This window comes from Pantherophis guttatus, chromosome 17 (assembly GCF_059756535.1).
Source record: "Pantherophis guttatus breed Tessera chromosome 17, ASM5975653v1, whole genome shotgun sequence".
NCBI classification, from domain to species: Eukaryota; Metazoa; Chordata; class Lepidosauria; order Squamata; family Colubridae; genus Pantherophis; species Pantherophis guttatus.
In genome coordinates this window covers 1,483,900-1,506,593 of record NC_142079.1, presented here as the reverse complement: position 1 = coordinate 1,506,593, position 22,694 = coordinate 1,483,900, and the positions used below count along the sequence as shown (strand labels likewise).

Sequence of the window (22,694 nt, the reverse complement as noted above, 5' to 3'; positions counted from 1 at the left end):
CCTTCATCCCTCTCATTCCATCTTTCTTTTTCTTCTTCCTTCCTTCCTCTCCCCCTTTCATTCTCTTTCCTTCCTTCTTTCTTCCCCTTTCTTTCTTTCTTTTTTCCTTCCTTCCTTCCTTTTTCTTCTTTCTTCTTCTGCCAACACCAATGAACTCTTGGGAGGTTCGCCCACACCCCAGACTGACTCTTCCTATCTTCAGTCATCCTGCCACCTGAACACAGTGTGGGAAAAAACCCTAGGGGTGAAGGAAACTCTTCTGTTTTTTTTCTTATTATCATTAAAAGCCCTAGTCATGATATCTCATGGAAACAATTTCTTCAAATCCCTTTCACTTTCCCCATTTCTGAAGGTGGGAAACGTTAGTCAGTCTTCTTAATGGTCCAGATGTGATCGGTGGCTACCAGTGGCCGGGTGAGGGGAATTTATTTATCTGTAGGAAGAGAGAAAGAGATAGCAGATGGACAATAAATGTTAATTTGCTCCATGAAACCAGCGTTACCACAAGAAGGTGAAGGAGGAGGGAGGGGAAATTAAATGATGCATTTCTGCCAGGGATGGAAACGGGAAAATCCAAGGGCAAAAGTCGAATTTTAGAGAGCCAGAGTTGCACCCAAGGATGAATCAGGTTACATTTTGAATAGTCCATCATCGACCTACAACCATTAATTTTCATGATCATTTGAAGTCAAAGCGGCACTGAAAAAAGGGACTTACAATTGATTTTCACACTTATGTCCATCGCAGCATCCCCGTGGTCGCATGACCAAAATTTGGGCACTGGACAACTGACAGTTGCAGCATCCAGGGTGGCTCATGTGATCCTGTTTTGCCATCTTCCCGGGCAGCTTCTGACAAACAAAGTCAGTGGGGCAAGCCAATTAGCTTAATGGCTGCGCGATTCACTTAACAACTGCAGTGACTCTCTTTAACGACTTTGCCAAAAAGGATCGTAAAATGGGGCTCAACCCCCTTAACAGCGGCCTTCTTTAGCAACAGACATTTGGGGTTCGGTTGTGATTTTAAGTCAAGGCCTGCCCTTATTTTCTCTCCTCAAACTATCGTAGGATAATTGGGGAATGGCCAAGAGTCCGCAATGTGATTGTGGTGCGTTGAGGCAATCCATAACCCACAGAGTGTGTCTCCTCAGGGAATATCAGGGCACCTGGGATGGTCTCACCACAGCCACACCAGAAGTGCTTGGTTGCTTAGATATCTAATTATAACATCCATCCTTGGCAAGGCCACACCTGGAATACAGCATCCAGTTTTGGTCTCCAAGATGTAAAAAAGATGTTGAGACTCTGGAAAGAGTGCAGAGAAGAGCAAGAAAGAGGATTAGGGGACTGGAGGCTAAAACATATAAAATACAGGTGCAGGAACTGGGCATGGCTAGTCTAGAGAAAAGAAAGACTAAGGGGGACATGATAGCAATCTTCCAGACTGCAGCCAACGCTTCCTTGTTGATTTTTTAAATGTTATCTAATTCTGGGTTTTATTTAATTGACCAAACTAAGTAATAATTTTAATTAGCAATTTGTGTGTCTATATTTTTCTTGACTGTACACCACCTTGAGTCCTACGGGAGAAAGGGGGTATAGAAATATAATAAATAAATAAATAATAAATAAATAAATTTGGCTATAATTGTGTTCCGCTGAGTTCTCAAAAAGAAAGCGATTGGTGCTTCTTTTCCGTTCGGACATTTGTGGCTTAAGACTGCTCCTATGTCAAATGGGGAAGCGTCGCAGGCAAGGACCAAGGGGAGGCTTTCATTTTACTGTATGAGGATGCTATTTGAGATTTTTGACAGCCCTAAATGCGGCGGCTTCCTTTTGGCCCGAGGACCATGGCGTCTTCTTGTCCAGGAGCTGATGAAGGGGCTTAGCTACTGAAGCCATGTGTGGTAAAACTATGCTGTAAATCTTTAAGAGTCCTAAAAACGCCTGGAGTTCCCTGGGGTTGGCGCTTCCTGGAATGGCCTGGACCTTGACCTCAGTTGGAGCCTTAATACCCAACATTTCTCACTTAGCAACAGAAATTCTGGGTTCAATTTTGGTTGTAAATTGAGGACTACCTATATTGCGTTTGGATCTCTATTCATGGTTTGATTTGATGTCTCTTCATTGCATCCTCTTTGCCTCTTCCTGCTGTATGTTCCGTAAGATTAAAAAAAGGACTAAAATTCTGGAGTTTGGAGGCAGAAGAGTTAAGATAAAGATTTAAGTTTATTATTATTTAAACTGAATTCATCTGCCTCCAAATTCCAGAATTTTATAAATTTCAGGTCCTTTTTATTTTGGGGGCCACCTCACACCTAGAGAGGGAGAACGGATTCTTGAGGAGGACATTGTGTGACATCAGGCAGATCCACTCGTCAAGTCATTTCCAGAAGGGTTTGCAACGGAAAGAACACCACAAAATAATTTTATTAAGATAAAAAACGAAATCTATCAGTTGAAAGTACAGCGAGGAGAACTCCAACTGCTGGCGTTCATCTCTCTAGCAACCTTTCCGGCCAACCCGGTGCTGGGATGGATGCTGTAGCCTCTGAGAGGGGCCCAGTTGCGTAAAGTTGGCACCGATTGTGGGTGTTTAAAACCCAGATTAACAAAACCCAGATTAACACAGAGGGGAGCCGCTTGGATATGGAGAGACCCCTCCCTTGGCTCTGCCCCCTTTAAGAGCAGGCAGCATCTCCCTCTCCTAGCGTCGCCGGGCGCCCCTAGCAACCGTATTCTGTATCCTAGCAACCGAAGACGCTGTTCGGTCCTGGAACAGCCGCCATGCCATGGAGGGTCTGAGCGCCTCGGCTGCTTTTTGGGACCACCTGCGCACGTTGTGCCTGAACCAGTTTCCTTGCGGGGTGGGGAGCTGGGTAAGGGGGCAGCCTGGAGGGCATCCCCCAGGAAGAAAGCCAGGGCAGGATCTGGGGTGGCCCCTGTTATCTATTATCCCTTTCCCCTTTCCTGTTAGCTATTTCCTTAGCTACTTAGGACTATAACTTTGTTGTTTATATCTTAAGATGGATGTTGATTGCTTTTGTTTAGTATCTTACGACTGTCGCTGCTCTCTTATGATTTATAAAGATTGTATTTTAGGATTGTGATCGTGATTTATCACTTGTTGCTTGCACGTACACCAAGCGCGTCTGCAGCGAAGACAAATTCCTTGGGTGTCCGATTCTCACTTGGCCAATAAAGAATTCTATTCTATCAAGAATTCTATTCTGAGGGGCACTGGCGGGCTCACTGCCCATCATCCACAGCCAAGCCCTTTGAGGATTCAGCCCAGACTAACTTCGGCTAATCATGGCTTAATTGCTCAAACCATGGTTAACCAGGCCGATGAGAGACCCTCTTAGTGCTTAGCTCCAAGGGGGAAGATGCAAATGCAGCCACTCTGGGCATCCTCCATGCTCTGCCCTTCAATGGCTTCCCCCCTTCTGTGCCCCCCTCCGCAGAACAAATCCCGCTTCCCCCCTCGCCTGCTTCCCCGATTCCACGGCCTGCCTGCTCCCCGACCGGCCACTCTCCTCCGGCGCAATGGCCTCCTGTCGCCCAACGAAGAGACAGTGGAAGCCCTAACGGGGTTCCTGCGCTGCCCAGACTCCCCCTGGGCCTTGCCCCCCGACTGCAGCCCCGCCGAGCAGCAGCTGCGGGAGCTGGCCGTGCTGTGCCCCCAAATTGTCCGGACCGGTTTCGTCTGCTGTTACTTCAGGTCTCTCCGGATCGTGAACAAAGGGGTGAGTGGGAAGGCTCTGCTGACCCCCAAATCTTTGGGATTCATGTTCCCCTTCTTCAAAATGGGCCTAATGTGCCAGCAGCCCCCATTGGACTCTGGATTGATGGCTGGGGTGGGGGTCTTCTCCTCCTTTGGGTGTGCAGGCTTGCCAAATGAGAGAAATGCTGGTTAGATTTGGGTTAGGTTCGATCTCGTCGCCCTGGATCGTCAATCTCACACATCAACATTGGAATGCTGGTCTGGAGGGTTGTTTGTGGGAATATGGGTCATCCGAATGACCTCTGGGTGTCCTGAGGCACATTCTCTTGACTCCCCCTTTTCAGGTGACCGAAATCGATGTGGGTTTGTTAAAGTTCCCCAATTTGGAAGAGCTGATATTGACGGCAAATCGTATCAGCACCATCCCTGCTGCTAATCTCCCGCCGGGCCTGAAGGTAAATGGAAGGGGGGGGGGAAATCCCTGTTTTTGTTTTTATAAATCAGGGCACGCGGGCTGTGATTCCTAATAGAGAGAGCCCAACGCCAACATTTTGCCATTAGACATTTATATTGGCACAATGACCTTCTCCAGGGTCTCCAACCTTGGCAACTTTAAGACTTGTGGACTTCAACTCCCAGAATTCCTCAGCCAAGCAAAGCTTTAAATTAGATAGTCCTCAACTTATAACAGTTCATTTAGTGACCTTTCGAAGTTACAACAGCATTGAAAAAAGCGACTCGTGACTAGTTTTCACCCTTATGTCGATTGCAGGATTCCCCACATGGTCATGTGATTAAAATCAGCTGCTGGCAACTGGCATGTACTTACGACTGTTTTAAGGTCCTTGAGTCCCCTTTTGTAACCTTCCCTGCCAGCATCTCACAAGCAAAATTCAATGGGGGGGAAGCCAGATTCACTTCATTATTAATTATTATTAATAATAATTAATATTAACTTCATTATTGATTATTAATTATAATTATTAATTATTATTAAGTGAATGATGAGGACCTCATGATTCACTTAACAACTTCAGTGATTTGTCTAACTACGGCAAAAAAGTTCATCAAATGGGGCGCAACTCACTTAAATGGCGGAAATTTCGGACCTCCATTTTGGTCGTAAGTCGAGGTCTATCTGTATTTGGATGAGAGCATCAGAGTTTTTTGGGTGGGGAAATAGGTGAGCCCTATATCAGGGCTTCTGATCACAAGCAGATTTAAGCCGCTTAGACTCGCTTTGCAGAGTGAGATGGTCAGGCACATAAGTTTAATAATAAATAGATAAATCAGGATTAAAAACTTACTCGTTTGCACTCCCCATGCAATCCTCCGTTACACAAGGGGAAAAAATGACGCAAACCCCCATGATCTTATCCAAAAGAGTGTAGTAAAGGTGAGATACACACCAATACATAAGATAATTTTTTTTTTAAAAAAAGCCAACTTTTGTAGGTGGGTGAGTGGGAAGTTTTTAAAATTAAACAGAATTGGGCCTGATTCATTCATGGATAGTTGACGAGATCCTCGCGGGGGAAACAGGTAAAAACCCGTTCAAGATCTCTGAGGGATAAACCACTTTTCTCTCATGCGTGGAAAGTGATAAGAAAGCGTTCAAGGAGTCCAGAGGAATAAAACACCCTTTGGGAGTCTCCCTCCTGTGGGCATCCTTCCGTCACTTCGCCCTATTTGGGCATGTGGTGAGCTGTCCTTCCTGTCGGTCGGAGAAAGGAGATAAAATGGCTTTTATTGCCGGCTGGTGTGAGTTCCTCGCCCGCCGGCCTTATCTTGCGGTTGAAAATACAACATTTCGACTGTAATGAAGCCTGCCTGTCATGGTCATAACTCTGATGGTCATAAAAACGGGTAGATGGTTTTTTTTTTCCCAACAGTCCTTAAGCAAAGCGACACTACAGTTGGCACCCTTAGTAAATTTCTCTTGCTGAGTAAGGCAAGGATGTTAAGTGAGTTGGGACCTCATTTTACAATCCTTTCGTCGTTGTCGTTGTTGTTTTACCGCAGCTGTTGAGCAAGTCACGGCAGTTGTTAAGTGAAATTGTGCGGCTTCCCTCATTGACTTTGCTTGTCGGAAGCCAGTAACTGTCAGAAGTCCATGCCAGTTGCCAAGCCTCTGAATTTGGATCATGTGATCATGGGGATGCCGCAAAGTTGAAAACCAGCCTTAAGTCGCTTCCTTCAGTGCCGTTGTAACTTCAATGGGTATTTCATGTTTTTTAATTCTGGCTGTACACCGCCCTGAGTCCTCAGGGAGAAGGGCGGTATATAAATTTAAAATAAAAAAAATAAAATAAAATAAAAACTAAAAATGGCCACTAAATGAATGATTGCTATGGTGGTGCAGTGGTTAGAAGGCAGCATTGCAGGCTAATTCTGCTGACTGCTGACTGCCAGCAGTTCGATCCTGACGGCTTAAGGTTGACTCGGCCTTCCCTCCTTCCGAGATCACTAAAATGAGGACCCAGATTTTTGGGGGCAAGAGGCCGACTCTGTAAAGCGCTTAGAGAGGGCTGGAAAGCACTGTGAAGCCATATATAAGTCTAATTGCTTTTGCTATTTGCATCTCCATTTATTTTTCCCGCCTTCCTCCCTTCCTTTTTTTTAAAAAAAATATTTTTTATTCAACATTTTTCACTTTTAAAATCACAGTTACACTTTCACAGCTTTCTGTTATTGGAATTTTTTCTTAAATTCAACTTATCCTTCAGCTTATTGTATACATATACATTCTTATTTCTTAAGTAATTGATTGATTGATTGATTACATGTATTTATATGCCGCCATTCTCCCAATTATTTATATAATATATGCAATTATTTATTTATTTATATAATATATGCAATGAATACATATCTACTACACACTAAATATATATTTTTTTCGTTATATTATCTTCTCTTTAACATTCCCTATACATTGATGTTAGATGTCTTTTCCAGCCAAGTATACCACCTATTCCATGTCTCCCTTCCATCCCTTCCTCCATCCCTCCTTCCGTCAGGTGCTGGAGCTTTGTGGCAATCAAGTGCAGAGTTTAAAGGACCTGTGCACGTCTCCCCCAGCCGGACTCCAGCATCTGGGTCTCAGCCACAACTGCCAGCTTGGTTCCTCGGAAGAACAATATTTGGCACCTGTTTTCTGGTAAGTACGAAGGGAGTCGGTTGCAAAAAAAGAGATTTCCCCCTTTTTAATTGTCCTCACTGTCAGGAAATTTCTCCTTAGTTCTAGGTTGCTTCTCTCCTTGATTAGTTTCCATCCTTTGCTTGTTGTCCTGCCTTCAAGTGCTTTGGAGAATAGCTTGACCCCCTCTTCTTTGGGGCAGCCCTGAGATATTGGAACTCTGCTATCATGTCTCCCCTGGTCCTTCTTTTCATTAAACTAGACATATCCAGTTCCTGCAGCTGTTCTTCATATGTTTTAGCCTCCAGTCCCCTAATCGTCTTTGTTGCTCTTCTCTGCACTCTTTCTAGAGTCTCCACATCTTTTTTACATCGTGGCAACCAAAACTGGATGCCGGATTCCAAGTGTGGCCTTATCAGGGCCTTATAAAGTGGTATTAACACTTCACGTGATCTCAATTCTATCCCTCTGTTGATGCAGCCTAGAACTGTGTTGGCTTTTTTGGCAGCTGCTGCACACGGCTGGCTCCTTGGTGGTCCTTGGTGCTTTCTGAGCTTGGTGGTTTTCTTGCAGACATCTCATTATCCATCTAGGTAACATCATCAGTGCTGCAGCGATATTGTTACCTAGTTAGTTAACCAAACGTCTGCAAGAAAACCGAGGGCAGAGAGCACCAAGCAGATCCCTCCTTTCAACCCTGAGTTGCAAATACTCTTTTATAAGGAGCTGTGTTGTAGCTACATATTGTTCTCCTCCTTAGGCCCAACCTCGTCTCCCTGGACTTGAGCTACAACAACTTCACCGACCTACTGAGCCTCCTTTCCACGCTTTCCACCTTGAAAAAACTCCGCATCCTCATCCTGCAGGGAAACCCTTTTGCCCTCCTGCCGGGTTACAGAGGTTTTACCATCGACAGCCTGTCCCACATCTCCGTCTTCGATGATGTCATCATCACCCCAGAGGAGAGGCACAATTTCCTCAACCTGTCTACCTTCCCAGGTGAGTCTTCCTCCGGTCCTCCATCCCGGCATGCAAAGTTCTGCTTATGTAAGTCCAGACAGGAGCATCTTGGCGGGAGCATTATTGGCAGGGATGAAATCCAGCAGGTTCTGATAGGTTCTAGAGAACCGGTAGCGGAAATACCCCTTAAGATTTATGAATTACCCATTTCCTCCCAATCAGCTGGGTCTTGGGAGGCAGAGAATAGATGGGGGGTGGGGCCAATCAGAATTTTTACTACCGGTTCTCCGAACTACTCAAAATTTCCACTACCGGTTCTCCAGAATTGGTCAGAACCTGCTGAAACCCACCTCTGATCCAATCTCTTCTTAAAAGCTTCCAGTGTTGGAGCATCCATAACTTTTGGAGGCAAGTTGTTCCACTGGTTAATTGTTCTCACTGCCAGGAAATTTCTCCTTAGTTCTGACCTTGACTAGTTTCCATCCGTTGCTTCCTGTCCTGCCTTCAGGGGCTTTGAAGAATAGGTGGACCCCCTCTTCTTTGGGGCAGCCCTTCAAATATTGGAAGACTGCTATCGTGTCAACTCCAATCTCGCTCCACAGTTTGCTAAACAAATTCACATTATTCACTGCCGTCTGGAGCTTGGAGAAATTCAGATTCCCACCCCCCCTCCCCTGCTTTTCCAGAGGCCTTAGTGACGGATGTCCAACTGATAGTCACCCTTGGCAAAATGCGTGGGGTCCCCAACCCGTTTAATCCAGAGGATCTGGGAAACAGTCCTGACTCCCCGATCATAGCCTACAGCTACTATGTGACGTATGAATTTGCCAAAGGAGAAAAAAAACAGGAGAAGGCAGACAGCAAGGTAAGACGTTTTTGGAACTTTTTAGTCATTTGTTTCTAAATGATATGCACACATATAAACTGGGGGGAACCAGGCTTAACGGCAGTGACTGTGAGAGGGATCTTGGAGTCTTAGTGGACAATCAGCTAAATATAAGCCAGAACTGTGCAATGGAGCTTAAAAAAAACAATACAATCCTAAATTGCAATAACAGAGGGATTCAATCAAGATCAAGGGAGGTACTAATACCACTCTATAAAGCCTTAGTAAGACCACACCTAGAGTACTGCATCCAGTTTTGGTCACTACATAATAAAAAAGAGGTTGAGACTGTAGAAAGAGTGCAGAGAAGAGCAACCAGGATGATGAGGGGACTGGAGGCTAAAATATACGATGAACGGTTGCAGGAACTGGGCCTGGCTAGCCTCGTGAAGAGAAGGACCAGGGGAGACAGGAGAGCATCTTCCAATATTTGAGGGGCTGCCCCAGAGAGGAGGAAGGGGGTCAAGCTATTCTCCAAAGCACCTGAAGGGCAGACAAGGAATAACGGATGGAAACTGACCAAGGAGAGGTTCAACCTGGAAATAAGGAGAAATGTTCTGACAGTGAGAACAATCAACCCATGGAACAGAAGTTGCCTTCAGACGTTGTGGGAGCTTCATCACTGGAAGCTTTCAAGAAGAGACTGGACTGTCATTTGTCAGAAATGGTGTAGGGTCTCCTGCTTGAGTGGGGGGTTGGACTAGATGACCTATAAGGTCCCTTCCAACTCTGTTAATCAGTTAAATCTGATACTGGGGTGCATGTTTAAAAACAGACCAAATCAGGGATGACAGTTAATAAAAACAAAATAAATAAATTGAATAAATAAAATAATAAAAAGCAGGATGAAGCATTTGAGGGTACCATAGGTGTTTTTCTCCTCCAGCACAGAGGCACATTGGTTCGAGGAGATGCGGTGAGCTCGCCCTTAGCGACGGTGGCTGGAGAGACAATTGAGACCGGGTCTTCTCAGCCTTCGGCCAAGTCAGACCAGCTGCCCGAGCCAGGCGGTGCGTACCCTTCTTGGTGCGATTAAACACAGCAGGTAGGAAAGAGGGATCTGCTCCTTGGGCTCTTTGGGGTGCGAGGCGCCCAGCTTTTGAGGACTCTCACTGTGGCTGCAGGCCCGAGGCTTAACCAGGTTACCGGAGATATACGTGATACATTGACCCATCACAAAAAGAGCAAGGTTTAGCCAGCAAGCCAGGCTGCGAGAACGAAAGGCAGGTTAGCTAGCGCCAACCATTTCAACCGGTTGTGGGAAAGACTCGTAAAAAAAAAAAAAAAAGCAAACTGAAAAAGCTTGCTGCAGGAACGCAGCGCAAGCTCGCATTTCCCCAGAGTTTTTTTCTCTGTGTTTTTACACCTATAATAGGTAGTCAGTTCCTGATCTTTGCAGAGAAAAACATCCGATTTTGAAATCTATGCGTTGAGGACTTCTGGGTAACCGAAGAATTCGGACAATGAGGGAGGAGGAGGGATGAATCCGTGGCTTGTGGCTTCAGCTCTCTTGTACCAAAACGTCTCCGCCGCTAAGTGGGAACGATGGCGGACGGAATGGAAAGCTGGTAACCGTCGTTGGTTAAATGGCAGTTTTTTCCCCCCTTTCTCGCCCACTTAGCAAATACGCACTCTACTGCCAAGAAGGGCTGGACAGAGATCATCGACTGCGACTACCGAAAAGAGCATCTCACTGAGGATCTGGTGTCTCTCAGAGATTATCTTCTGGCTGGAACCACCGTGTCGGTTATTGAGGAAAAGGTGGTTCTTAATGCTTTGGTTTAGAAAAAAACTCCTCCTTGGACTGGTGCGAGCGTGTGTTTCCTTAAGCGCCTCATGCCACCAAGTAGTTCAGCAGAGCTTCACCCTCTGTCTTTCTTTAAACGTGGGTTTCCCGACAGGAGGGCTGCCGGAGGGTGTTTGCGGTTTTATTTTATTTGATCAATTTTTAGTACTTCCCATTGGATCCTTTTTTATTTAACTAATATTTTTCGGACGAGGTAACACCGTAGACCATAACACAGACAAAAGTTTTTGTTTTTGTTGGGGACTGATAAGGCATGGGAAAAAGAAAGAAGCCCCATGGCAACTTATTTATTTATTTATTTATTTATTGGTTCGATTTATATGCCACCCTTCTCCGGAGACTCAGGGCGGCTTACAATGCGTTAAGCAATAGCCTTCATACTTTTGTATATACCTGCTTAGTAGGGCTTTTGGCCCCCCCAAGCGGTGTTCTTTTTTATACAAAGTCAGCTTATTGCCCCCACAATCCGGGTCTTCATTTTACCTACCTCGGAAGGATGGAAGGATGAGTCAACCTTGAGCCTGGTGAGATTTGAACTCGCAGTAATTGCAGGCAGCTGGCAGCTATGTGCTACTTAACAGCACTTTAGTCCGCTGCACCACCAAGGCTCCTTAGTCCAAGTTTTTGTCCTTGTCTGCGATAAAGACATTTTTGTCTTCAATTGGAAGTCTGTCTTCCTTTTTCTTTTCCTTTCCTCCCTTTCTTCTTTTCCTGTCTTCTCCAGCTCAAACTTTCTTCCAGAGCAACGAAACACTCATTTTCCAGGTTGTCTCCTGGCCTGTGATCCACACTCCCGAAGAAAAACCAAGCAAGAAAGGAAAGGGGAAAAAAGGAGAGAAAGGAAAAGCCGATTCGGGAAAGGCAGAGAAAGGGAAGGAGAAAGAGAAGGAGAAAGATACTGGAAAGGTAACGCTGGGAGAAGGGAGGATGGAGTGAGAGAAACAAGACAGATCCATGCGGTTGCGTCCATGGTGTGTTTGTGGGAGACAAAAAAAAGGCCAAGATGGTGGCCAGAATCCTGCAGTCAAATTCCCTTCTGTGTCCAACTAGGGTGGGAAGAAAAAGAAAAAGAAATCCCCGTCCCCAGAGATGCGAAGTGACCCCCCCATCGTGAAGATCCTGGGCTCTTCTCACGTCAGCTTAGAAAAGCTGCTAGCAGGGGCCTCCTTGCTGGAGACTGTCTGCGATTTTGGGGTACAGATAACCGAGCGGAACGTTACCCCGCCATCACCCAAAGACAAGGTACCTGCTGAGGGTGAATTTGCCTTTTCAAAAATCCTGTGTGGAAATTGCGGGGGAAGATATTTATTTCATCAGTTGGTATAGCTGCTCACCATCTCAACACCATCTCCCCACAAGTGGTGGGGAGCTATGTTAAAAAAAAAACAAGAAAAAAAAAACACCCAATATTAAATAAACCAAAACGCAATATCAAATAAAAACTATTAAATAAAAATGAAAAAAAAAAACCCGATATGAAAGAAAAACGGTATGAAAGAAAAATGAAAACAATATTAAAAATGACATTCGTCATTTAATTTATGACAAAACAAGGAAAGTTTCTGCAGTTGAGTGAAATGTAGAAATCTGCCTTCTACTTTTGCAGGAGGGTAAGAAGGGTGCCAAAAAAGACCCCAAAGCCAAATCTGGGACCGACAGCGTGAGCTCCAAAAGAACCCCCCCGCCCCCAACCCCATCCCCTGTCAAAGGTAAGCTAGAAAGCTCAGTTTTGGAGCACTGGCAGCTGTGAGCAAATGTGTTTTAACAATCTGAAGGACACCAACTCTCCAAGTTCTTAGGACTGTGAACCTAGACTCTCACCCGATACGGAAACATTTAAGTGTATTCAAAAGTGGTTTAACTTCATTTTTGTAATTTTTTAACACCTGTCCTTCCATCTTGAGCCCAGACAAGATCTCACCGGCAAGTTTTTGCTGCCATCATATGGACTAGAAACTTGGCAAACCACACTGCCCTAAGCAATGTTGCCTGAGTGGCCTTCTTATGCCTACCTCCAGGTTCTAGGATTCTGCTGACCAACATTTCTAACCTTGGCCGCTTGAAGGTGGTTGGACTCCAATTCCCAGCGCGCTGGCTGGCCGAGGAATTCTGGGAGTTGAAGTCCACTCATCTTCAAAGGGCCGAGGTTGAGAAACACTGGGGCTGATGTCCTCCAATCGGTGTCCTTGCCTTTGGAGTTCCACTTGTGAGAGAACCTCAGCCTGCCCAAGAGCTGATTGGAGGATGCCTTGTACGTGTCCACCTGGTTTCGTACACAAGAAAGTTCACACGAGACAATCAGATTCAGAGAGGACACGATGCACAACTGCTAATGGAGGGATTGATTTCTGGGGTTTTTTTGCAGGAAAGGGGCGGAAGAAGGATTCTGCCGAGGGACCCGATCTGCAACACAGCCAGCCCCTGCCTTTGACCGTGGAGTTTCAAATGCAACACATCAAGTGGGACTCGGCTTCCTCCATCTTAAAAATGCTGGAAGCCTCGGAATAGGTTTGAAGAGAGCAAGAGACTAAGGAGGCTCTGGGCGCACGTTTTGATGCTGGTCCTTTCTCGAGTGTGACGTGGCTCTTTGTTGCTTTACTGCAATGGATATAATCTATAGAACATGGCCAGACTTCTTTTGCTCCTCCTTTAGACCAGAGTTTCTGCTGGCTGGGGAATTCTGGGAATTGAAATCCACCCGTTTTACAGCTGGCGAAGTTGGGGAACACCGCGTAAGAGCAAAGCTAGAAGCGAACAAGACTTTTTCTGTTGCTCAAATCAACACCCAAATTTGTGGGCGACTGCATAGGGACATTGCATAAATTAAATGACGAACGTATGCAGGCGCTCAAACTACAAGCAGATGTAGTGCTCCCGTTTTAGCTCAATGCAAACTTAACTCCGCTAAAGTGGTTCTAAAACCTGGCATCATCAGAAAAGTCAATAAAATAATTAAAGAGATGCGTCCTATCTCCAAATGTTGTCTATTTCACACAGCTCCCAGTTTGAATTCTGAATGCGGCTGCTTTAAAGAGGGAGTTTGTAGCCAAAGGTGACTCCCTTTGACTACAAGCTAAGCCTGGTCCTCAATCGTAATGACAGACCTGTTTTTTCCAGAGCACTTTTTGCCCTTCCGTTACCACAATGGAGTCGAATTCTGTTCCTTGGATTTTTATTTTAAAAATTGGTTCGGGGAGAATGATCCTGAGTACATCACTAGAAAAACAACAACACACACAAAAAAATGACATTTAGGCGCCAAACGGTTAAAATTTCCCACAACTAATCTTTGAAATTTCAAGTAGAACATTTGTCCTTCACAACAACAGTGCTTTTCGCTTTTTTCTTTATAAAAAAAAAAAAGGCAACACAAGACACAGCCCTTAGTGATTACAACGCGCAATTATCTCTATAGCTTCTGGTGGCGGATGGATCGTCTCAAATCAGCCCTCAAAAGCACCAGAAAAATCATCCCTTGGTAGATCATTTCGCATTTGCATAGCTGTGAACTTAAACAGACAGGCAACAGAACACCCAAAGCTCAAAGCTGAGGGCCAACCAGGCTGGGGGAGCCGGAGAGCGGCATCCATTCCCCCTTCTCCGTGGCGTTCCTTCCCGCCAAGCAGGATCGTGTCCACGCTAGCAGCCCTCAATCTTCACGAAGGTAAGCTTCCTCTGTTTCTTCACTGACGGCCTGCTGGGAGGTCGCTAGCAAAGGTTCCTCTTCCTTCAACTTCAGGAGCTCCTCCGTTTGAGCCTCAGCCAGCTTGGTTTCGGCCTTCTGGGACAGCTGCCGTGCTTCTTGGACTTGGTTTTTCACTAGCTGGATGTGGTTGTGGGTTGACACCGAGGCTTGGTCAGCCCCTGAAAAGAAAAGGTTGGCTCAATGATTTTCATTTTTGCAGAAGCAGCGTTTGTGCATTTTCAAGGCCACTCAGATTACAGTAACACGAACTCACATTAAAGAGGATTGGAATCCAGCCATGGTAGAGTTACTAAAGCTAACGGGATTAGGATTAACAACTCCCACTGATTTAAGTGGACTCACAGCTCTACCTCTGGATTTAACCCACAATATGTACACCTCTCTCGGTGGTAAAGCTAGATTGGTCTTGTAGTCCTCCTTTCTCCATTAGGGATTTGTTGGTTGCACATTTTTAAATGAACACACATACACACCCTTTATATCACGCACAAGTTCATCCTCAAGACCACCAGGTCAATTGGGGTTCCTAAGATGCTTTTAAGAGTTAGTGAAATGTTAAAAGGCGTATTCTGAATGTCTGAAGGGATTTAAGTAACTTCAGGGCAGTTCCACCCTTTCGGAGACTGTTCAGTGAAATATAACATTTCGTGTTTAAAACGTTTTTCCAACAGGTGGAAAAATGAAAAAGGCATTTGATTCTGTCAACAGTTTGAAGGAGGGGGTGAGATGAAGAGGCTTGCACGCATCTCACCTGACTGATATGCTGCTTCTGCAGCCATCTCTGAAAGCCGCAGTGCGGACATCCACCTGGATTCCAAGTTGAGATATTCCTGCTGCTTTGATGTCATCTGAACAAAGCCAGGATTAAAACGATTAAATCTGGTGCACCCTTTGCACAGCTTCCTGATTATTCTCACCCGAGATTCCTTAATTATGGGCACCCATTAGATATTACCAAGGATTTGACCCTCTTGGGTTCCTACACAACATTATTCAGATACTGGAGCCCTCCTGAGTCCCTGAAGGACAAAAAGCACCAGCTCAGGTTGCTCACCTCCACTCGGGCCCCGATGATTACTTGCCAAACCGCATCCTCTTCTTTGGAATTCATTTTCCCCAGTAGATGCGTGTATTTTTGGTACAGGGACACCAGTGTGTAAACTGCCTGTAAATAAACCCAGCCTGTTACGGTTCTACCTGTCTAGAGTTTAACATTTACTTTTTACTTTATATTTGGGAATTGTAGGCCACTTTTTGGAACCAAGCTTTCTTTCCTAGAATGGCTTAAAAAGTTGTACTTGCACCACACCGCCAGACGTGGCATCCTGAAGGCAGTGTCTTACCGTTGTATATTCTGTTAGAGCATCAATTAATGCGTAAGTAGTTTGAGAAAGGAGCGTCCCGGTGCTGTCGGTGACTAAAGAGACTGCTCTTCGGATCAAGGCTTCATTGCTTAGAGAACCCGGATCGTGTTTCTGAAAAGACAAACATGATGTGCTGCTTCAAAAGCAGAATGACTTTTCAAAACTGGCAGAAAAGGAAATAATGTGTGTTGTCATTAAAAAGAAAAAAAAAAAACCCATAGGAACTGTTATATAACTGGAAACTTGCAAGAAATCGAAAGGTTTTGCTGGAAAAATAGAGAGCAAAAGAAATTGCAATAAATCTGGAGGTTCTAATTGCTTTTTAGGTAATTAATTTCAGGTAAACTACAGCAAACAACTTGGCTATTGCAGAAACCGAGTTCTACTGAGCTCTATGTAGTTTTCCCTTACAAAAGAAAGCAATTTCTCATTAAATAACTAGCAATATTTTTTTTTAAAGTTCCATTCTAGCATTACATGTGAGTGTGTGTGTGTGTATATTTGAGAATAACCTTTTCAGTCTGAACACCTGCAAAAGCTGTCAAGAGTTGGAAAAGGGAAGAGAATAGCAAACACTTAGAATATAGTGACAGATTTACCTAAAGAAGGCTGTAAAACTAAACCTAAGGAGAAGCTCATATTCTGGCATTAGAATAAAACGGGAAGCTACCTGTGCAATCGGAATAGCGGCCAAGGTCATTCCAAAGCCCAGAGTGGCCATTTTCTTCCACGGTGCCCTCAATCCAGGCACACATTGCGTCCTCACACTGGAGAAGAGTGGAAAGTTCCGCCTAGAGAAAACAACATGCCGTCAAGGTACAAGAGCAGCGAGCAAACAAACAAACAAACAAAAAAAGAACAAGCCAACAGCCCGAACCCAGCACAGCGAAGGCCTCCTGCAGCAATGTGTAAGAAAAGCGGGGCTTATAAAGTCATTTCAAGGGGCACAATTGGGAAAGTAGGCACCCCTCCTAAAATTCAAATCTTTGTTGTCAGTGCACAACATATGTTCAATGAGGTTGGTGGAGCACCCTCAGTGCACCCCCCCCCCCAACACAATACAACTCACAGTGAAGACAAAATCCCTAACCCAATAAATCCTATTAACAAAACACCCAGTCCTATTGCACCGGTGTGAACACGTTACATGTTGCGCTGGCCCTGCAAGTCCATCTTACTACGTAGTTACGATGTTATTTCTCATTCAGGAGCCTGACAGCCCACGGATAAAAACCGTTCTTCAGTCTGTTTGTGTGGCTGGCTATACTTCTATATCTCCTTCCCAATGGTAGGAGGGTAAAGAAATGATGACCAGGGTGAGAGTCGTCCCTGAGAAATTTCCTCCCTCTTCTAAGAACCCACAAGACAGTTTAAAAAAGCAAAAAAAAAAAAGAGAGAGAGAGAGGGGGGGAGGGAGGGGAAATCTGGCTGTCTTTAGCAACAGAGGCCAGCAGGTCCTTTCTCCTTACATCTCAACCGGCCATGAACTTTTATGCAGGTTTCTGCCCCTGGTTTCTTCCTCCAGCCCCACAGGGTGGGGTAACGGGGGGGGGGGGCAATTACCTACCCTAATCCACCCGAGATCCACATCAAACCCCCTTTTTAGAAATAGAATAACAGAGTTGGAAGGGACCTTGGAGGTCTTCTAGTCCAACCCCCTGCTTAGGCAGGAAACCCTACACCACTTCAGACAAATGGTTTATCCAAAATCTTCTGAAAAACTTCCAGTGTTGGAGCTTTCACAACTTCTGGAGGCAAGGAGTTCCACCGGTTAATTGTTCTCCCTGTCAGGAATTTTCTCCTTAGTTCTAGGTTGCTTCTCTCCTTGATGAGTTTCCACCCATTGCTTCTTGTCCTGCCTTCAGGTGTTTTGGAGAATAGCTCGAGTCCCTCTTCTTTGGGGCAGCCCCTGAGATACTGGAAGACTGCTATTCATGTCTTCCTCCCCTTTTCGGGCAGGAAGAGGCGAGATCTTGGCATCCACAGAGCCAACCCCCCCTCCCCCACACTGGGAGGACACCAAGCAAGGAGGCCTCGCCCAGCAGCCCTAATAGAAAACCCACGCAAGATATGGCTGCGGATGATGGGAATCGAGGTCCAAGGCGGCCCGGGACCCCCAACCCGGAGAGGCCGCTCGTCCGCCGGTGTAAGCAGCGCCCAAGGGAGAGCCGCAGGGAGGGTGAAAAGGGCCCGGAGCTCCCAGGGAAGACGAGGCTCGGCCTCCCGGGAGCCCTCGGCCGCGGAGCTCGGGGAAGCGGAGGGAAGAAACCGAAGCCGCGATGAATACCCGAAAAAGGCGCAACAGCGCCACAGCCAACGGCTCCCCGCCGACGCCATCTTGGCCCTCTCTCTCAATGGCAACAAGGCGCGCAGGAAATGACGTCTTCTTCCAACGCCCAGTTTAATCGCAAGAGCGGATTGTCGGAGAGACAGTTTAACCCTCCTGCTCTACGTGCCCACAATTACGTCATTCCGAGTTTCCTTTCCTGGCTCTTCTTTTCTGACCGCGCCCACTTTGTGGTGAGGTCATGGTTTCCGCTCTAGGATGGAACGAGTTTCCTTCGATTTCCAATGGAAAGCGAAGGCCTTGCATCATAGAGTCAGCGAGATCTAGATCGTCAGACCATAGTCGGTAGTTCATTCTTTGCCGGAAACAGAAAAAGCTATTTTTTTAAATGGGTGGGGTGGGGTGTTCGCGCATGATTTATTGGAGAGCGCATGCGCCCCTCCACCCATCACTTGATAAGCTTAGTTAGTGCATTTAGTGCAACAGTTTTAATGTTACTAATTTGCCAAAATAAAAATTTTTCAACTTCTCAAAGGAGTCAAGCAGTGAACATCATAAAAAAAAATGAATTTTCAGTGTTTTAAAATTACTTTTAATAATTATTTTTATTTCTATCATTGATTTCTATAATTATTTTTATTTGTATTATTTGTACATTCCAATATAAGGCGTCCTGGGCATTTCACTCATTACATTTTTAATTGGCTTGCAAGATCTGTATATGTTTGCAGCTGATTAAAAACTAACTTTAAATCATTATTAACTTGATATTGAGGTCAGAATTAAACTCTTCTGAATCCTATGGTTTTACACATACATTCACACATTTCAAACAGGCAGCTTTGCACAAGCCAAAACAGGCATTAATGTCAATCAAATCAGCAAGCGAGAAACCCACCAATAACTCAATTATTGGGCAATTAATTTCCCTTGAAGAGAAACTGAAACATTCAGGAGCTTCAGACAAAATATCCGTACAGCATACTTTTGACACTTACATAAAGGATTGGAGTTAAAGCGTATGTTAAATTTTATTAATAAGAAACGTAAAACAATAAAAAGCAGCTTTGTTGTTACTGAACTTTTATCAAGTAAACATTTATCAATCACTCAGAATACGCAGGACTGTGTGCATGTTCAATTTTCCTTTTTTTCAAAAGCTTAGACATTATAAAATGTAGCAATGTGAGTTGTTATGCTTAATTTTGTAAGCATTTAACACAGACAATCCTACACCTGCAAATAATTTTATTGAGCTGTTTTTGGAAGAGGAAGCTGTCTGACACCGGAACTATAAAAACCTCATTAAAAAATGAAAAAATAAAAATAAAAATAAAAAGTGAAGATCGGGAGTTAATTTCAGAGTTCAATCCAAGCGAGGCAAAAAGTCGACATCAAAGTGTTTTAACAATATCAGGAAATAAAAGGCATGTTGCAACCTGCCAGCTTTTAATACGGATATCCCCGAGAGATTATAGAAGAAAAAAAAATGGATTGGAGAGAGGAATAATAACTCTCCGAGATTCTGATACTCGAGAAACAGATTTTAAAAATGAAATCTTAGCTTGAACCCAAGTGGTTCCTTTTAAAAAGCGCCAGGATTATCATGAAACAAAATTAAAGGGCTGTTTTGTCCAGCTGAGGTCTCCAGAGCTCCAGACAGAACTCTAACACGCTGTCACTTTAGCACAAGGAAGTAAGTCGTCCATCCAGCCAACAACAGCGCCCCAAACAAGACGGTGTAACTGAAGAGCACAAAAGCCAGGAGTTCCTTCATCACCTTCAGAAAATGGAGAGTAAAGGATTCTTGCACCATCCTGGAGTTCAAAGGTGGCGGGGAAAACTGCATGGGAACAGCTGGATCTGGAAGAGGGAGGGAAGGAAGGCGGGAAAAGAGAACCACAGAATGAAAGAGGCCACCAACGACAAGCTGGTTCGTGATCTACAACAGGTGATTTAAAGCAGAGGATTGTAGACAGAACTACGGGTGGTTCTGTCTAGGATCCTCGACGTAAGACCACAATTGAGCCCAACATTTCTGTCGCTAAGCGACAGAAGACATTTGGTGAGTGAGTTTTGCCCCATTGTACGACCTTTCTTGCCACATTTGTTAAGTGAGTCACCACAGTTTTTAGGTTAGTGACACGGTTGTTAAGCGAATCCGGCTTTCCCTATTGCTTGTCAGAAGGTCGCAAAGGGGATCACGAGACCCCCAGGATACTGCAACTGTCATAATTTTGAGTCAACTGCCAAGTGTCTAAATTTGATCGCGTGACCCTGGGGACGCTGCAAGGGTCATTAAGTGTCACTCTTTTTCAGGGTCATCGTATCTTTGAACCGTCGCTAAATGAACTGTTGAATGTCGAAGGCTATCTGCATTGAGAAAGCAGCTTTACTGGGCATCATGTTCTGCCTGCTGAGTAAATTGGCCTAGAATTAAAATATGGGTCTGTTTGAGAGTGAGGTCACTGGAAGACAATTTTGCAAGCTTTGACCATAATTTTTAGGAAAGCTGATGCAAGCGGCCAGCCTGATAGGATTCCAGGCTGTGCAGCCACAGAACCTCAAGATGTATAGCTAATATATCCATTAGTACCAACTAATTCCAGCCATCAAAGCAGTCAATTCTTCCAGAGGGACCCTACTTTAATATTTAATGCTATAATTGCATCTAATGGACGGGCTGCCGGGAAAATGTTTCTGGTTTAGTGATTATCTACAAATAGTTTGGCCTGCATCTTTCCGTCCACCCAAAATAAGGGGGGCAGCTTTAAAATCAATCTCCCCATCGAAATGACTGCAACACTATAATAATTTGATAGTGCCTAAACTTTATAAAAAGTTCATTTTCAATCCGCCAATATTTAGAAATATGCAGTCGGGGATCTAATAAATGACTTAAAAGATGCTGCCATTATCTTTACGAAGATTTGAAATATTTCGCTCTGACAATGTTAATTATGCTGAATTTTCCTTTTACAAGGAGAAACCTCCTGACAGGACAGCTAGTAATTAATCTCAGTTTAGTCCCAAAGGTGGAAAAAACCCAAGCCAAGATCCACATACTGCTAATTGAGATAATTTTTTCCCCTTCCCAACAAGGTACAAATTAGATAGCCAGCAAACCAAGGACCAGCAATGCATTTTTTTTTAAAAAAAAAGTACTTTCAGAGAATTTCCTTAAAATCCCCAAACGTCTTGATTTTTCAGTAGCAGTGCATGTTCGGATGTGAACGCTATCTTGCGTAAGATTACAGTTCTTATAATTAAAACGCCACACCTCTTCTATGAAATAAAAAGCTAATTATATTTAGATGCGGATAAATTGCTCACCTTTTTCTAGAGGATGAGGTTTGAGGATCTTTTTCATGGACCTTTCTGGGGCTTGTCTTCAGCGAGCGACTTCTGGAAGTGGCTGGACCTTCTCTTCATCTGAAGAGGCAGCACAAGGATGCTCTCTATATATACGCCAGACAAGCGAAGTACTAATAGGTGTGGTCAGAGAGCAATTCTGCAATGGGATACACAGATCTTCTTTGTTCTTCGCTGCACGGAAATATATATATATATATATATATCCCGAGGCTTTTTAAAAATGAAAATAGAATAGAAGTAATGAGGAAAATGGGTTTTTTTTTAAAAAAAGATACTTCAGTACTTTCCCTGATGAAATACACTTGTGTGCAAAAACACACAGTGTAATAAATTTGTTACACTTTAAGATACCATTGTAGTTTTCTACTTTTCCAAAATAGTACAGGGTAATTTTTTTTTTATCTCTAACCACTGAGTAATATAAATTTAAGGACCGGTTTTTGACAATGTGAGAGTAACTTTCTCCCTGCTGTTGCAATAACTTTTACTATGAAAGGGAGGGAGGTTTACATGCTGAGCTGAAATCTTACCAAAACACGTACACGATGCTTGTTAAAAAGATGATGTGCGTAGTTGTTCAACACAATCAAATTATGACGAGAGTTAAACATATATGGATAGAGCTAAAAACAGCACGTTTTCAAATTCAACATCTGCTTTAAATCTCACATTTGTTGCTTGGGTCTGTGTTTTGCTCAGTTTATGTGTCTGTGTATTTGTGTGCGTATGTAGCAACAATCACTGGGCTCTAATCCCAACAACAGGCTGAATATCAACCCTTCTGTTCCTGTCAGTGGAAACTGTGGCCACGTGGCCAAGTCCTTGTGTGACATTTTGCAGATGTCTCTGATTTGGGGAGGGACCATTTTCTCTCTTGGCTATCTTAAAGGCTGAGGGGAAAGCTGAAAATAACATGGGGGGGGGAGGAGGATTGGAAAGGAAGAAAATGGCATAAGGCACACAGGCAGTTTAGCATTTTAGAGAAAACTTCACTTCTGCTTATAACCAGTTTTTTATGTTTTTTTGCAGCAGAAATCTTGCATTACACGCCCGACTTTATCTCTAACCTGAAAAACATGTCACTGCTCTATTTAAAGTTTTATTTCCCCCTTCTGTTTAACTGGCTCTTCCTGGCTATTACACTTTAAAAGGTCTCAATTATATCCTCCCCTGCCCCCCTTTGGCTTAGACATCACGGCTCGACAAATGGACTCGAAATTTAATCAGGAGCTCTTATTATCAAATTATTAGCCTTGTGATCAACCAGGCCTTCATCAAAAGTAGACCAAAATCAAACTACCCAGGAAGCCATTAGGATATAATTATCTCCCTTGAGACTCGGTCAAACACTGTCCAGAAAAAAAGCTTCCCTTCCTGATTCTAAGGTTTTGCATTATGGGGCCGTGACACTCTGGAGAATGGGGAGTAACGCAGCTATTGCAAGAAT

The 22,694-nt window shown here is 44.3% G+C and overlaps 3 protein-coding genes across 3 annotated transcripts; 1 reads left to right on the top strand and 2 right to left on the bottom strand.

Moving 5' to 3' along the window:
• Positions 1-2,742: 2,742 nt before the first annotated feature.
• Positions 2,743-13,476, top strand: LRRC43 (leucine rich repeat containing 43). The gene is made up of 12 exons (XM_034428626.3): positions 2,743-2,878; positions 3,464-3,745; positions 4,068-4,178; positions 6,744-6,883; positions 7,623-7,861; positions 8,509-8,687; positions 9,595-9,718; positions 10,330-10,469; positions 11,281-11,421; positions 11,566-11,757; positions 12,122-12,224; positions 12,881-13,476. Exons 1-12 carry the CDS (start codon positions 2,792-2,794, stop codon positions 13,021-13,023), a joined length of 1,881 nt encoding a protein of 626 aa, XP_034284517.3. The 5' UTR covers positions 2,743-2,791; the 3' UTR covers positions 13,024-13,476.
• Positions 13,477-13,670: 194 nt separating this feature from the next.
• On the bottom strand, positions 13,671-18,250 carry DIABLO (diablo IAP-binding mitochondrial protein). Its single transcript, XM_034428782.2, has 6 exons — positions 17,873-18,250; positions 16,256-16,376; positions 15,565-15,696; positions 15,276-15,386; positions 14,973-15,069; positions 13,671-14,379 (listed from the first exon to the last, which is right to left on the bottom strand). The coding sequence occupies exons 1-6, from the start codon at positions 17,920-17,922 to the stop codon at positions 14,165-14,167; spliced, it is 726 nt and encodes a 241-aa protein (XP_034284673.1). The 5' UTR covers positions 17,923-18,250; the 3' UTR covers positions 13,671-14,164.
• Positions 18,251-19,418: 1,168 nt separating this feature from the next.
• Positions 19,419-21,378, bottom strand: LOC132711930 (uncharacterized). The gene is made up of 2 exons (XM_060691913.2): positions 21,206-21,378; positions 19,419-19,735 (listed from the first exon to the last, which is right to left on the bottom strand). Exons 1-2 carry the CDS (start codon positions 21,240-21,242, stop codon positions 19,551-19,553), a joined length of 222 nt encoding a protein of 73 aa, XP_060547896.2. The 5' UTR covers positions 21,243-21,378; the 3' UTR covers positions 19,419-19,550.
• Between the last annotated feature and the right edge of the window lie 1,316 nt (positions 21,379-22,694).

Bases quoted from the DNA above. Each gene is read 5' to 3' on its own strand.
- DIABLO (XM_034428782.2), bottom strand. From the start codon at position 17,922: ATGGCGTCGGCGGGGAGCCGTTGGCTGTGGCGCTGTTGCGCCTTTTTC. The intron at 15,387-15,564 runs GTAAGACACTGC...GTTTATTTACAG, and splicing joins CTCTAACAGAATATACAACG to GCAGTTTACACACTGGTGTC. The intron at 15,070-15,275 runs GTGAGCAACCTG...GGCTTTGTTCAG, and splicing joins TCATCGGGGCCCGAGTGGAG to ATGACATCAAAGCAGCAGGA.
- LRRC43 (XM_034428626.3), top strand. From the start codon at position 2,792: ATGGAGGGTCTGAGCGCCTCGGCTGCTTTTTGGGACCACCTGCGCACG. The intron at 7,862-8,508 runs GTGAGTCTTCCT...CTGCTTTTCCAG, and splicing joins CAACCTGTCTACCTTCCCAG to AGGCCTTAGTGACGGATGTC. The intron at 12,225-12,880 runs GTAAGCTAGAAA...GTTTTTTTGCAG, and splicing joins AACCCCATCCCCTGTCAAAG to GAAAGGGGCGGAAGAAGGAT.
- LOC132711930 (XM_060691913.2), bottom strand. From the start codon at position 21,242: ATGAAAAAGATCCTCAAACCTCATCCTCTAGAAAAAG. The intron at 19,736-21,205 runs GTGAGCAATTTA...TCCCTCTTCCAG, and splicing joins ACCTCATCCTCTAGAAAAAG to ATCCAGCTGTTCCCATGCAG.